Source organism: Embiotoca jacksoni, unplaced genomic scaffold, assembly GCF_022577435.1.
Source record: "Embiotoca jacksoni isolate LCO1_2020_lvr unplaced genomic scaffold, fEmbJac1.0.p SCAF_2, whole genome shotgun sequence".
Taxonomy (NCBI): Eukaryota; Metazoa; Chordata; class Actinopteri; family Embiotocidae; genus Embiotoca; species Embiotoca jacksoni.
This window is the reverse complement of record NW_027185340.1, coordinates 19,606,976-19,620,945: the sequence shown is the minus strand read 5'-3', so window position 1 is coordinate 19,620,945 and position 13,970 is coordinate 19,606,976. Positions and strand designations below refer to the sequence as shown.

Here is a 13,970-nt window from a genome sequence, read left to right as displayed (position 1 = left end):
TATTCTGTCAGTAATTTTATGAAGTTGGCTGTTGTTTGTTTCTGCCTCCCGAACATCATTTTCTTTGACTTTTTGATTTAAACTGTGACTGCAACTGTTAGTGCGGAGTGTGTTTGAGTTACCAGAAGTGTTTGCAGGAGGGGGGGGGGGGTATACTGGGAATTGACTTTTAAATGCCACTTTGGTGCTTAACAATTTAGTTCCCAGACATTATATAGCCCTGCTCATGAATAATGAAAGCACACAGCCGGCTCCGGCAAGAAAAAACCTCTGGCATCACCGAAGGTTCGAGCTAATGCTGTTGTGTTTTTCTTGAGACAGTCAGTAGTCTCCCATGTTGGCATCTGAACTCCCAACCATCCACCTAAAGGTTCACTCAGACTGAACGCAAACCGTATTTAGCCTGAAGCGTTTCTCTCGTCTCTGTTGTTTTGCCTGAAACAGACAATTTCTGTGTATTCAACTCTGGCTGCTGTACATTCATTGAATCATTAAGCATCTGGAGAGCAATGCTTTTTTTTTCTCCTGCAATTGGGAGTTTTTCAACTTTTCACCTTTGCATTGCTTCAGTGAAATTTGCATATGTTTATTCACAGCTGAGCTGCAGGCAGGACAGCAGAGCGGACACCACACATGAGCTGTAACTGAAAATATGTTCATGTTACATAGCTTAAAGGAAAAAGGCCGTGTGTCAAATTTTTCATTTCCGTTTGTGTGACAAAAATTGTATACATGCTCATGTTAATCGTTTCAACTTGTTTCTGCTCTAGAAATCCACTGAAAAACTTTGACATTGTTTCCGTTTCTGTAGTGACTTCCTGCCATTTCTAACACATTGTTTGATGTAAACAAGTTGCACTGATTTCACTGACGGGAAAAATTTGAGTCGCTGGAATCAGAAGTTTAACGACTGTTAAAGCTGTTTCTGTGCATACGTTTCATTTTTAGGGGACAAATATGCAGTTAAAGTTTGAATGGAGACAAAAAGGCACATAGCTTAGTGTGGATGCGGTCCAAACACAACGAAACCAAACAGGATGGAAGCCAGTGGAGACAGACGAGCTGACTGTCAGCTGACACGCAGGTAGACTTACTGTCAGAACAGGTAAATCAGCTGCCCCCCCCCCCCCCCCCCCTCCCGGGGTCTTTGTATTAACTTCCTGTGCAATCAATCCAGACAGTAACTCAACTTGCCTCCAGTTGAAACACCCGAAGAGGATTTTACTAACAAAATAAGGCTGCCACGGCATTTACCGTTAAAGACTAGTTCAAACCAAAGATTCACAAGAAGACAAAACTAGAACTTTGCAGGGCAAAGATGCAGCAGAGTGAACCGTTCCGTCTCGACTCAAGCAGCTGACGGTGTCGCCTGCGACTCAGATTGTCAAGGTGCACATGGCCGATCTGAGATTGTAAGACACCAAAACGACAAAACTGCTCCAGAAAAAAGCCGGAAGAAACTGATTGAACAGGGGAGATCTCCTGTCTCAAGTCACAGGTGAAATTTGCATACAGGCATAAAGCCCTGAGGTATTCTGTTTAATCATCCCATGGTGGCTCGAAATGATCAACCCTCTCATTTCTTTTATGTTTTTGCCCCTTCATGACTACTAAAAATGCAACTGTTGCAAATAACTACCCTCGTTCATATTTTAAGACACTACAAATCGTGAAACTTTGGTCCGAACTGTCCCCAACAGACAAAAGATCACACACTCTGATCATTTGTTTGAACCAGTGAACAAATCTGGTGCTTTTCTGCTCCGGACAAATTTAAATCTTTATCATACAACTGGTCGCTGAGCACACAGAATCAGAAGAGTCTATAGATTGAGCTCCAACAAGTGACCCTCTGTATGCTCGTCCTCTTTTGATTCTCTTCAGTTCAGAGCAGATCAGAATGAAGTCCGGCATTTAACATCAGGAAACTGGGAGGTGACCCGGATCATCGCCTACGATGAGAACACCGACAACCTGTGAGTGTGTGAAGACAGAACACCTCAGAAGCACAAACAACAACAAAGAAAACACACATCTGAGACACTGAACTCGGATCTGTATACTTCTCTCTTTGACTCACCATCGAATCTGCACTCACACTAAAGAAAACAAAAATCGAATGACTGATGTTTGATGGAGTATGTCCGTTTGTGCTAATAGTTGTCTTTTATTTTCTCTTGACAGTTACTTTCTCAGCACAGAGGGCTCGCCACGAAGACGGCAACTTTTCAGGTTTGTTTTATGCTTTTGAAGTGTCATAACAGAGTTTTTACTAGACGCTGATCTACAGGATTTACATTATGTATGCTCTGGATGTCTTTTTAAAAACTGTTTATTTACAGAAAAATATTGTCATGATCTTATCATTTACTATCAACTTTTAAAACTCAATGATAGATAGAGTACTGTCATTATTAAGCCTACTGCCTCTGTGCCAGAGACCTTCATGTGACTTCCTCAAAATTAATTTTAAGAAAATGCATAAAATAAAAATAAAGTTGGGTTTCAAGTCCCAGAATAGGACTTGTTTATCATTATGTGAATGATATTTTTATTATTTAATTCATTTTTTCAATCATTTTCAATACTAGTGAATTATTTAGTTTATAAAATGTTATAAAATGACCTTGGCGACATGCTAAAAGTATAAACTGGATCAGGCTGTGACTAGACAGGTAATACGTTTTAGTAGGATATGATTTATTGTTTGTTTTGGTCTCTTTATTTTGCCATAAAAAAGATAAAGCAATGCCAGCATGTCCCTTGATGGTTATCTTCTACTCCGAAAGTTGTGTCCACCTACTCTTACTTTCCGTTTTTGTTGTACTTTCTTCTGTCCGCAGTGTTAAAACTGTGGGTCTGTTCCCTCGACGGTGTTTAACATGTGAGCTAAATAAAGCTCACTGTCTGTACTTTGACGCTGACATCAGTCCCACAAACCAGCACATCATCCTCCACTGTAAAGGTAAGCCACCAAACACTCCACTTTCAGCCTCTTCCAGAGTTCCTGCTGTTTAATTCCCAGTCAGATTACAGTCAGAGTGTCTTTGGCCTCCATAATGTGGCATTTTTTCGAAGGGATTGATGTTTTAAACTGTATTGGATTTTGTGACTCAAAAGATTTAGAAAACCACAGAAATTTCTTGTCTTTACCCAACTTTTTTTTCCAGCTGAGATCCAAACTCAGACTTGTGATGCATGTTTTTGGGTCAGAAACACAACTACAGCTAAATGCTACAACCAATAACCTAGCAAAGTCATACGTATGTGTGTGTGTGTGTGTGTGTGTGTGTGTGTGTGTGTGTGTGTGTGTGTGTGTGTGTGTGTGTGTGTGTGTGCATTAGCTGCAAGTTAGCAGATGCTAGTAGATGCCTGCAGCAACAACAAACTTTGTCAAGTGACCAAATTCTGAACTTAACGAACAGCAGTGGAAAAAAAAGCACTCACCTTAGATTTTGCAATAATCGCAAATCAAAATCTGTTTCCCGACAAGTATGATTGCTACAAGTCATTCAGCTACCAAAAGAAATCAATCAATAACCACATTTGAGTGTTTGAGCAGCTTATATATTTTACCTTTGAGTTAAAGTTATCCGTCCAATCAAATACAACTCAGCTGGAGATGGTTGCAGGCTGAAGAGGATTTTAATTTGGAGACGATACTGTGTTTTATGTTCCTATTTTTTTTTTTTTTTTTTTTCATTCATTCTTCTGGCCAGAGTTCATAATTTGTAAATAAATCTCTTATCATTTCTAAATGCGCGTCATAAAATGAAACAATTAGCCACTCTACTGGGTACAGTCACTTTCAGGTAGCGTTATTTGGCAGCAGGTAGATGAGGGAGTAACTCATACTGTTTGTTGTCTCAATTTCTTTTGAGCAGAAGAGTTCTTCTTGCTCAGAAGCGTTTGGGCCTCGGTGTGATGATTCATTTGACGGTAACGCTGCTCCCTTCCACAAAAGCAATACAAATAATGGAGAAAGCTTGTTGTCCTCAGAGAGGTTCACGTAATCCCGACAAGCTCGTCCTCACGTCCTGTTTTCATCCAGTCTTTTAAGTCCGCTCATAAAAACGCCGGTGATTGGTTCACTGTTTTCGAGCGCACGATGAAACCATTTGTCTGTGTGACACGAGAAATGCAAAGGTCACAGCAAATACAGCCCACCAACTTATAACGGTGCGACAGAGGAAATGAAGTAAGAGCTGCAGTTTTAGTCGAAGGAAAGGAAAGCAGGAGGGGATGTGGCTGCAGCTGCCGAGGGAGCGTTACAGCAGAGCTATTGAGCCAACCTGCCATCCTATTAACCTCTGACTAAGTATTTTGCACAGGAACATTGAAAAGAACTGACTTAATTTGACAGTCTGAGGCTATTAAGGAGACATTGTGAGTGACCTTTGACCCCTAATTGATTCAGGTATGGCAGAGAAGGTAACGAGCAGAATCAACTGCCTGCATTTGACTTTTAAGTGCCGCGGCTGCAGAGGAGCGATTTTACATACAGGAAATACCATTTACAATGACGTGTTAGCATTTTAGTTGGAAGTTGTTTTCATGCGGTAACAGTCAAACGATCCTTCTCTATTGATGCACAGCACACTTAATCCCTCAGTCAGGATTACTGAGAAACAGAACGTCGCATAAATTACTCACAAGCTTCTTTTTTTTTTCCTTTCAGGGCCTGGAGCACCGACTGTGATCCTGCACAGCCTCAATAACTCAAGTATGTTTATGTGTATCTCACCTGTTAAACAAAGAGGAAGTTCAAAGGTCTGTGATTAAGGAATTCAGAATATGATAGAGAAACATTTCAAACCCAACGTGCTTCTTACAAGAACCACTGTTTTTGTGGCTCTCAGGCCTGAGGTTGGACTGCCTTAATCTAAATGAATTTCAAGGTTGAAAATTATAACTCATTTTATTAAATGTGAATATATCACAGAGTACAGGGAATTCTTCCTTTGTTTACCATCAGTATCATGGCTTTTCTTTTCAGCACAGAAGTAGTTGATGTCTCTCTGACAGCTTGCACGTCGCTGTCCAAAGCCATCCACTGTTGCAACAGACAATTTAACATCACCTACTTTGAGCTGAAATCTGCTTCACTCTCATTTTCCTTTCAGTGTCTGTCGTATAATCGGTGGACTGCTGTTATCGAGACATTTCTTAGCATTTAACATCATGTGGCGCAAAAGAGTTCACTGATTTCTGACAGCACGAAGCTCCACCGTGTGAAAGTCTTCTTCTGTGAATGAAACATGTTAGCCCGACCTAATGAGGACATTTGCCAAACCTCTTTGTGAACAGGTGCCATTCATCAGGCTGAAAATATTGTTATGATCACGCAGGTGCACTTACATTTAACATCAAATCTACAAAGTAAAAAGAGTTCCTACCCATCTTCTGCTTTATTGTTTTGTTTGTATTCTTTGATCCCAAACTGTAACTCCTTGGTTTCGAAGATGACTCTTCTTTAGTTTTTTTGTTTTTGTTTTTCGTTTGTGAAATAGTTTTTTGTTGAATATTCCACCCTGCTGAAAATAAGAAATACAGACATTCTCTAAATCTTGCTACATGGAACTGCAAACTCATGCCCTTTCCTTGAGTACAAAAAGGTAATTCAGTGAGTGCCTCGATGGAGGCTGAGGCCAAGGTTTGAGTCCATTGAAGTGTCGGTGTAAAACTTGAAAAGGGGAGTTGATGAATTTTTCTTTCTGAAACGAGCCTTTTGTCTGAGCCAACAGCGTTAAAAAAAAACTGCATCTCAGCATACTATTTGGGTCACAGGAGAGGGCCTCAAATCCAGATTTTTTTTTTTTCCTTCTGTTGTTTCTTTTCTTCCATCTTTCTTATCTGTAGGCATGAACACACGTGAATATACACACATTTGCTCTCAACATACAAATGCCTATTTTTGTTATCCATGTTTGTGTTTTTTTTTTTTGTTCAACTCCAAAAAAGTTAACAGCTGTGGTGCAGAAAAGCAAGCAATTTGCTCTGGGTTATTTGGACAGACCCTTCATCCACAGCTGGGAGCTCAAGGCCCCTGGCGGTTTCATAATGAGACATCTATTGATTTTGGGTTTTCCATTAGAAATGCTGGATGAATTCCATTTCATTTAGACGCCTCTCAGATGGCTTGAATGGAAAAACGGCCAAATCAGAGAGTCATTGTTTATTACATATGGGGGGGGTGGTCTTGTTTTGGAGGCCAGAATGAGCTGCTGTGTGGAATTGTGTTTTTAATTGTTTTTGTTTTTTTTGTTTTTTTTTGGTGCTCATCCAAGTTTAACATAAGTACCGATGGACAAATAACAGTTTTAATTAAGATCAGTGCTAAATTACTTTATTTGTTTGACCAGAAAACTTTCCGCATTTTGGATTTGTGAATCCTGCGATTTTCGTTACAAACCCGAAAGCACGTGCAGCATTTTTTTTTTTTTTTTCAAAAATAATTACAATTCACAACTGTCCATTCATTTTCAAAGCAGAAAAGATGAAATCCGGGAATGTACTCGGCCCCCCCAATTTCTCTAAATGTGTGCGAAAATGAGACAATTTCAGAAACGATCGGCGGGGACTCGGATCTTCTCCGTCTTACCTACACTTTCCATCTCATCTCATTATATCTCCAGCTGCAGAGACAAGGCCCTTGTCTTATTGAGGGTCATTTGTATGCAGCCGCGCATCGATTATTGACAGCAAGTTTTTGAGGGCTCTTTCATCCATTAAACACGACGCCCTGATCTTTACAGATTACTACATCCTTCAGAACAACTCTTTGCTGAAAACAGCTTTGAAGTACAAAAGGATCCAGCTGACGGACTTCAGGACTGTTGCAATGGAACATTTTGGTGAGAGTAAAACATTAGCTTTTATACTATTTATTAGTTTCAATCAGATGAGTCGCAGTACGGCTACATTTACATGATTTCCTTTCACAGATTTACCTTTGAAGATCTCGTACCCGCCGGACTTCTCTGACGCCCGTCACTACGGACTCCTGCTGCTGATGTATGTACCGACGTGCTGCAACACTACATACTGTATGAGGCTTTTATCAGAGGACTAATACAGGGCAGAAAACTTATGCATATTTAATGTATGAGGGGCCCAGTTGTAATCAAGCCGCTGACAGAAGATACATTTGCATCCAGAGTAACCGAGGTCATGTTTAAGTCAATCACAGCGTACCTTTGTGACACCGGGTGATGGACTGTACCTCACATCCAGCTGAATAACAAACCAGCGGAGAGAAAATTCAACACAGACAAAAGAAGGAGTGTTTACATGTCAGGCTGATAAAGCTGCAGATATTCAATATTCTATACGAGTATGTATCCAGGACCCAGTATATTTTTTATACCTTTGTGCTCCATTGTTGTCCAAACACTGCTAGAAACAAATCAATAATCACACTGCTGCACTGGCTGACATTTTCTTCTTTTTTACAATGAAGACACTCCGTAGGTTATTTTGAATTACAACTTCCTGCTGCTGTATACACTCACTCGAAGACTGACTACGTATTAATCCACGACCGAAAGTAGTCCCCAGAAAAGGCATGATTTATTCCATTTCAAGTAAATGTTGACAATGTCTGGAAAATCTTTCCCAAATCTCTAGAAGGATTTTAATGGGTCCATCAAGCTTGTTAATGATTTGTATTTACCTAATTAGAATTTAGTTTCACAGACTGTATTTCCTGTGTTCAGTGACAGCGCCCCCGGTGGTCAGGCTGTGACTGATCGCTTCTCTGTCAGCTGGGACTCGGTCCTGGTCAGTTCTGACAACATCATCGTGGCCCGTCTGGACGGCCGAGGCAGCGGATTCCAGGGTCAGAGGATCCTGCACGAGGTTCACCAGAGGCTGGGAACTGTTGACGTCCAGGACCAGATCGCAGCAGTAGAGTACGTTATCACATTCAGTTTCTTTTTTTTTTTTTTTTTTTTTTTTTTTTTTAAAGGGTGATATTAGAACGATTAAATTAAAAGACCACTTTTGGGCTACAAATTAAAGAGCCTGAAAATATCAGTGTATATTCTACTTCAACTACAATTATCACACTGTTTGCACCTCAGAACATTATGTGACAACTAACAATCAATTATTCCTCTACAAACAGGCGCTTTTATTATCAGTTATAAATATACAACTTACAAGAATTTATCAGAAAAAAAAGAGAATAAAACCTCCATGGTTGGTGTCTGTAGACTCTCTGGATCGACAGCAAACTAAAGAAATGAAATTGTCTGACACATTTGATTGAATTAACAGCAGACGAATGCATCACTAAATTAACAGATCAGCAATCTTTCAGCTGTGCTTCTGAGAGTTTTAAGACACTGAGTTGAATATACAGGAGTCAAAAACAGCTGGAAAGTGAACATAGACGTTACAGCCAGTGTTTAACATTAAGCCAGGCTCAGCATGCACATGTTGTCCCTGCAGCACCATGGGTATGTTTGATCTGAGTCACTCTTCATGTTCGCCATGACTTTTTTTTAATGTGTCTTTTGTTCCTACTTTGTAAAAATTGTGATTTTAAATACAGATAAAAAGTGAAAGTAAAATTCTTAAAGATACTTTAACCCGACTGGGTTACTGCTCTTTTCTCACTGGATGATTTGCAGCAGACTAATCCTGCCACCAGTCGTGGTGGCTCGAAGATGAATGACACAGCTCCATCTTTTTATATCCTCTCAGTGCAGGAGAAACCACTAAACAAAATGTACAATGAAATGAACAGATGAAGGTCAGAGTGAATCAGAAATTCTACAGCCCGTGTAAAGATCGATCGTGTTTTCCCTGACACATATTTCATCAGCTAACTTTTAGATGCTATGAATGCGTTTGAAGCCGTAGATCATGTAGTGTGTGTACATTTTTCCAGATACATGATGACATTTCCATATATTGATCGGACACGGATAGCGGTGTTCGGAAAGGTGAGTCCGTGTTCTTCCTCATGTCACTACTGGAATTACGTTTTAAGTGTCAAGAAGCTATTTAGTTAAATTTCATTCATTCATTTTTTTTTTTTTTACATGTTATTGAATCAAGCTCAATCAGTGTTTATGTTTTTTTGTTTGTTTGTTTCTCTCAGGGTTATGGAGCCTACATCACACTAATGATGCTCAAGTCCACTGACAGCCTGTTTAAATGCGCATGTGCGATGTCACCGGTGACGGACTGGAAACTCTACGGTGAGAACAACGTCTCTGAAAAGTCCTGCAAAGAGCTGAATTTCACATTTACATATTATGTCACAGAAACAAACATCTTCATGTTTTCTAACTGGAAAGTCAAGCAGGAGTAAACATTGTTGTTGTTTTTTTTTGTGGAGGCAGAGAACAACTGAAGACGTGGTTTTGCCTCTGACAGAAAATGCTGAATGTGGGTTGAATCAGGGTTCTTTAGCTGCAGACCAAAGACTCTTTCACCGACACAAAGCGCCGCGTCCTCTTCGCGGAGAGTATTTCATTTGGGCTGAGGATGACAGGGACTCCACTTTGTGCAAGACACTGAGCTGCAGCTGAAGCACCGTCTTCCGCTGCCACTCGTTAAGGATGTATCACTTCTCATTTGTACAGCGTCAGCGTTCTCCGAGCGATACCTCGGCATGCCATTACGGGATGACAGCAGATATCAGGTACATGTTTACCGCCTCCCCTCCGCTTGTTTGCTGTTGATCTTTGAAAGTGCAACATCAGTGACACACCTACAGTTAAGCTCCCGCAGTTCCTGAATGCCGCTGCTATCAAAGTCAGAGGCAGCGGCGGTGCTTTGCTTTTTCTTATGTTTGGTGGTTTTTTTTTTCATGCTCCGTAGGATTTTGTCACTCATCTCTGTTTGGTAACTGTGTGTGTCAGATCACATGCCGCAGGTTTTTTGTTTTTTTTAACAACAAGCCGCTGCACTGGGGTTTCTTTCCTTGCTCTCTCAGGCCTGTTGATGTTCAGAAGTTGTTTTTATCCGCTGTGATAGAAAAGGAGGCGGCGGAGGAGAACAAAACTCTTTTGTGCAAGCGCACTGTAAATAACCAAACAACGAATTCACTGCAGCTCTGCTTTTTCCTCATAATTTGTACAAACCAAGCGCAGAAAATAAATCTGTATGGGCGACACTTTATCATGTAAAGATCTCTAACTGATTTGAATGAGTATGTCTGCATGCAGGATGTCATTCACCACAATGCTTCTTTTTCCTCTCATCACATTCGGGGTCTTTTTGATTGCATCCCTCAATGCCAGTTAGCATATCTATCAGTGTATTATCTCCCCTCTATTTTCTGATTTCCTTGCAGTTTTCCAGCGTGCTGCAGAACGTCCAGGCTCTGAGGGAGCAGACGCTGATGCTGGTGCACGGCACAGCAGATGGTAAGAGGAACAATAAATCGTAGCTAGAATGGAAATGCGCTATCTGTGGCACATCACTGCTGAGCACAAAGAAGCATGCAATCCTGGAAGGTAATGAGGCAAAATGGTTTTTAATCAAAAGATAAAAGGAAAAGCGGGTTATCTAAATCGATGCTGGGATTTCCAGAGGAAAAACGTTCCCCGATGAAGCGTGAATGCTGGATTTGTTGGGGGATATTTCCATCCTCCCAGAATCTGATTGTCTCTTCTCTTTTTTACCCAGTTAGGATTCAGGCTGAATCTTGCTGACATGATTTGTTTCTTTATTCGCAGCCAATATCCACTTTCAGCATACTGCTGAGCTCGTCAAGAACCTGGTGAAAGTTGGAGCAAACTACTCAATGCAGGTGTGTAGCACGAGGCGGCAAGTCAAAGCATTTGGAGAAATAGCGACGCAAACGCACAAAAACGATGTCTCAAAGTGTCACACTGTAATGAATGAGCCCAAGTCCTCAGTATGATCACACCTGACTGTCCCTTTAATTTGTAATCACACATCAGAGGGAAACTGGTGATACTGTGTGAGGTGAAAGGGACAAGTGCTCCCCGAGGTCTGAAAACAAGAGGAAGTCAGTTATTGTGGCTCAGCAAGCTGATTTGGCCGACACACAAACACAAGCGCAGCAGTTGGAGCTGCAGCAGTGACTCAGGGCAAATCAGGTACACCTTGATTGCTGCAATTCAGAGTTAAAACTTCAAATCCGTACGCACACGTATGATACGCATATTTTTAGGTTTTGTGTCACTTCGACTTTTCGAGGATATCATTATCTCGGATGTCCTTTACAAATACAAGTCCTGAAATCAAATTGGAAATTAGAAAAACTACACTCCTCAGAACTCAGCTAAGAATTATCCGACTTTAAAGTTCTTTTCCATATCGAAGTGAGCCAGCAAACAAACAGGAACTAACAAAAGCTAGTTTAGCAAAATGTAAATCAATATAAGCTTCAGCAGAAATTGGGGGCAGAAGTTGTAGCCCAACACCTAACTCACTAAATCCATGGCGACATCAACATCCCGGGCAACATTATTTTCAACAAGACATTATAAGTCGTGTTTCTGGCCACCAGGTAAACGTAAGTCAAACGTTCACTCTTTTTTAGCTCCATGTCTGGTCTCCACCACCTCCGGAGAAAAATATCTGGCTCTTTAGCTGCTAATTTCTCAAGGCTGACGAGAGCAGTAAGAGTAAACTAAAACAACGCAGTTTCTGGCTGTAAAACTCCAAAAATGCGCTGAAAGACAAAAACCTTCCACGAAGCTTAGATGAGCTGCAGGGCTGCAATCAGGTTTTTTTTTTTTTTTGAAGATGCTTACATTTAACTTAACTTTTCCCCTCCAGATCTATCCAGACGAGGGCCACTTCCTGTCTCATCAGAGTCGCCACCACCTCTACGCCACACTGACCAGCTTCTACAGGGATTGTCTGAAGGAGGAGCTGCTACCGCTGCCTGATGACGAAGAGGAGGAGGAGGAGTAATGCGGGAGGAGGCTTTTGAGAGGGTCAGACCTTTGGCAGAGCTTGAAGAATTTTTGCTAAAATCCGTCACGGCCTTTCATGTTTGGACCAAGTGTTATCAGATACGGACACTGGGATAGAGTCGTTAAAGTGTGTGTGTGTGTGTGTGTGTGTGTGTGTGTGTGTGTGTGTGTGCGTGCGTGCGTACGCACGCGCATGCGCATGCGCATGTATGAGCAATCCGGTGTGTGACTGTGTGTATGTATAAATGTGTTGAAAACATAACCTGAAGGACGCTACAGTGACACTCACATTGCCGGGACTTTAAGGGCGGGAACTGCCCTCTAGCATAAAGTCATTTCAGTTTGGGGACGCTCCGTTTCTCGGCAAAGCACACGGACGACTGCCTCCATCCTTCACAGGCTCTCTGTAGGCTGCAGTCATCCACACTTAACCAAGTGCATGGTTCTTTTGTCTCCTCCCCCTCCTCCTCTTTTGACTTCACTCATTTCCTTGCCATGTCAGTCGGTCTCCTCCGTGGTTGCACTTGGGAAGAAAAAGAACACCGATGTACACTTTTGATCTCACCCTCCTTTTGGTTGTCGTGTCGTTGCACAAGGAAAACGCTCCAGTCATCTGAGAGAAAACGCTTAGTCACGCAAGTTCACCAACGACCAGAGCCGATCCTCGATAAGTGCAATTTCCTGTAGAAAAAAAAAAAAAAAAACGCTCCGCCATCGCCCACCCTGAATGGAAATAAGTCTTTTAGAGGTCACACTTTATTGTACAGGGGTCTTTGTGTAGACATGTACAATGCCTTATGATGTGCAACATACTGTAATATTACTTGCTGGCAGTGGTAGTCATCCATTAGCAGTGTCATGTTAACCTATGTCAACTCAGGTCCTTGAGACACAGCATCGCAGTCAGCTTAGAAACACAAAGTCGGTCCTGAATACGTTCTAGAAGAAGATAATGGATATTGGCCATATAGTAATTTCAGTTTCCTGGCCACACTGCAAAAGTTCTCCATCTTGGTATGGAAATTAATCGTGTTTTCTTAAATTAAAGGGATGAAATTTCTAGGAAGGTATGGGATCAGTGTCTCAGCCAGATTAAAGAGACATTTCTCCTATTTTCGGACACAAGAAAACAACAAATATAAGTGGGAAATATAGCTGTATTAAGATGGACAGCTTTCCAGTGTCAGTAAGGTGTTTGCATGTCTACAGGGAATGTGTCAAGTGTCGTCACATTTTGTACAGTACAATACAGCAGAGTGTGTACATAAATATATTTTTAAGATGTCAGATCTCATAGAAAGTTTAGTCTATGGGGATGGATTGATTTGACCCGGATGTCTTGTACTTTGGTTTCTTTTCCGTTCTCCTTTCGGCTGTTGATTTTCTTCTTAGGATGGATTTTGTAATGCTTGTTCTCGTTCTTTTTGCTGTTTTAAACGGGGAAAAGGGCAGGGTGGAGATTTTTGGGGTTATTGTGGTTGTCCTCTAGTGATAATTATAAATAATAAAAAGAAACTATGAAAAATGGCGAGTTATCCTGATTTTTAGATCACATTTGACAGCAGAGGACCAAATCAGCCACATTTGTGTGCAGGATTGATTGTGTTTGAAGACTTTAAAGTGATGTTTCATTTGTTTTTTTCCCCCCTTCAGAGTCACATTAAAGAAGGAGATAGTCTCTCCTGGCCTCAGGACACCTACATTAGTGATTTAGCAGACGAGCTCTGCTTATTTAGAGCCAGACGTTGCTGCATTAACACTCCATGTCTGTGTGCATTAATCACCGCCTGCACTCGTAGGCCTAAGTGGTCAAGCAGATGTTAATTCTTAAATGTGCAGAGCTGAAGTACTGGATTTAATTTTACTGTTTTTTTTCAGCAACACAGGTGGGCCTTTCATCTGTACTTTGATATTTCTTCATTTTCTTTTCATATTTGTCTCTTCGAGTGGGATTAGGAATGTTATTTGCTTGCTCACCTCGCTATCTGTCCGGCTCTCCTCAAACATCTTTATCACAACATCCACTTAGTAGCTGTTCTGGAGCTTTCCACAACATCACTTAATTTT

At 41.2% G+C, this 13,970-nt stretch overlaps 1 protein-coding gene across 2 annotated transcripts in view; it reads left to right on the top strand.

Moving 5' to 3' along the window:
- Nucleotides 1-13,430, top strand: part of LOC138201445 (inactive dipeptidyl peptidase 10-like) — a 202,584-nt gene extending 189,154 nt beyond the window's left edge. For both annotated transcript variants that reach the window (XM_069154957.1, XM_069154959.1), the window contains exons 14-26: nucleotides 1,885-1,976; nucleotides 2,185-2,232; nucleotides 2,844-2,965; nucleotides 4,679-4,723; nucleotides 6,756-6,854; nucleotides 6,945-7,014; nucleotides 7,716-7,910; nucleotides 8,894-8,948; nucleotides 9,107-9,206; nucleotides 9,594-9,652; nucleotides 10,307-10,379; nucleotides 10,692-10,765; nucleotides 11,764-13,430. In XM_069154957.1, the coding sequence (XP_069011058.1) occupies nucleotides 1,885-1,976; nucleotides 2,185-2,232; nucleotides 2,844-2,965; nucleotides 4,679-4,723; nucleotides 6,756-6,854; nucleotides 6,945-7,014; nucleotides 7,716-7,910; nucleotides 8,894-8,948; nucleotides 9,107-9,206; nucleotides 9,594-9,652; nucleotides 10,307-10,379; nucleotides 10,692-10,765; nucleotides 11,764-11,901 (1,170 nt within the window). In that variant the 3' untranslated portion in view covers nucleotides 11,902-13,430. The remainder of the gene's footprint in view (nucleotides 1-1,884; nucleotides 1,977-2,184; nucleotides 2,233-2,843; nucleotides 2,966-4,678; nucleotides 4,724-6,755; nucleotides 6,855-6,944; nucleotides 7,015-7,715; nucleotides 7,911-8,893; nucleotides 8,949-9,106; nucleotides 9,207-9,593; nucleotides 9,653-10,306; nucleotides 10,380-10,691; nucleotides 10,766-11,763) is intronic.
- Nucleotides 13,431-13,970: the final 540 nt, after the last annotated feature.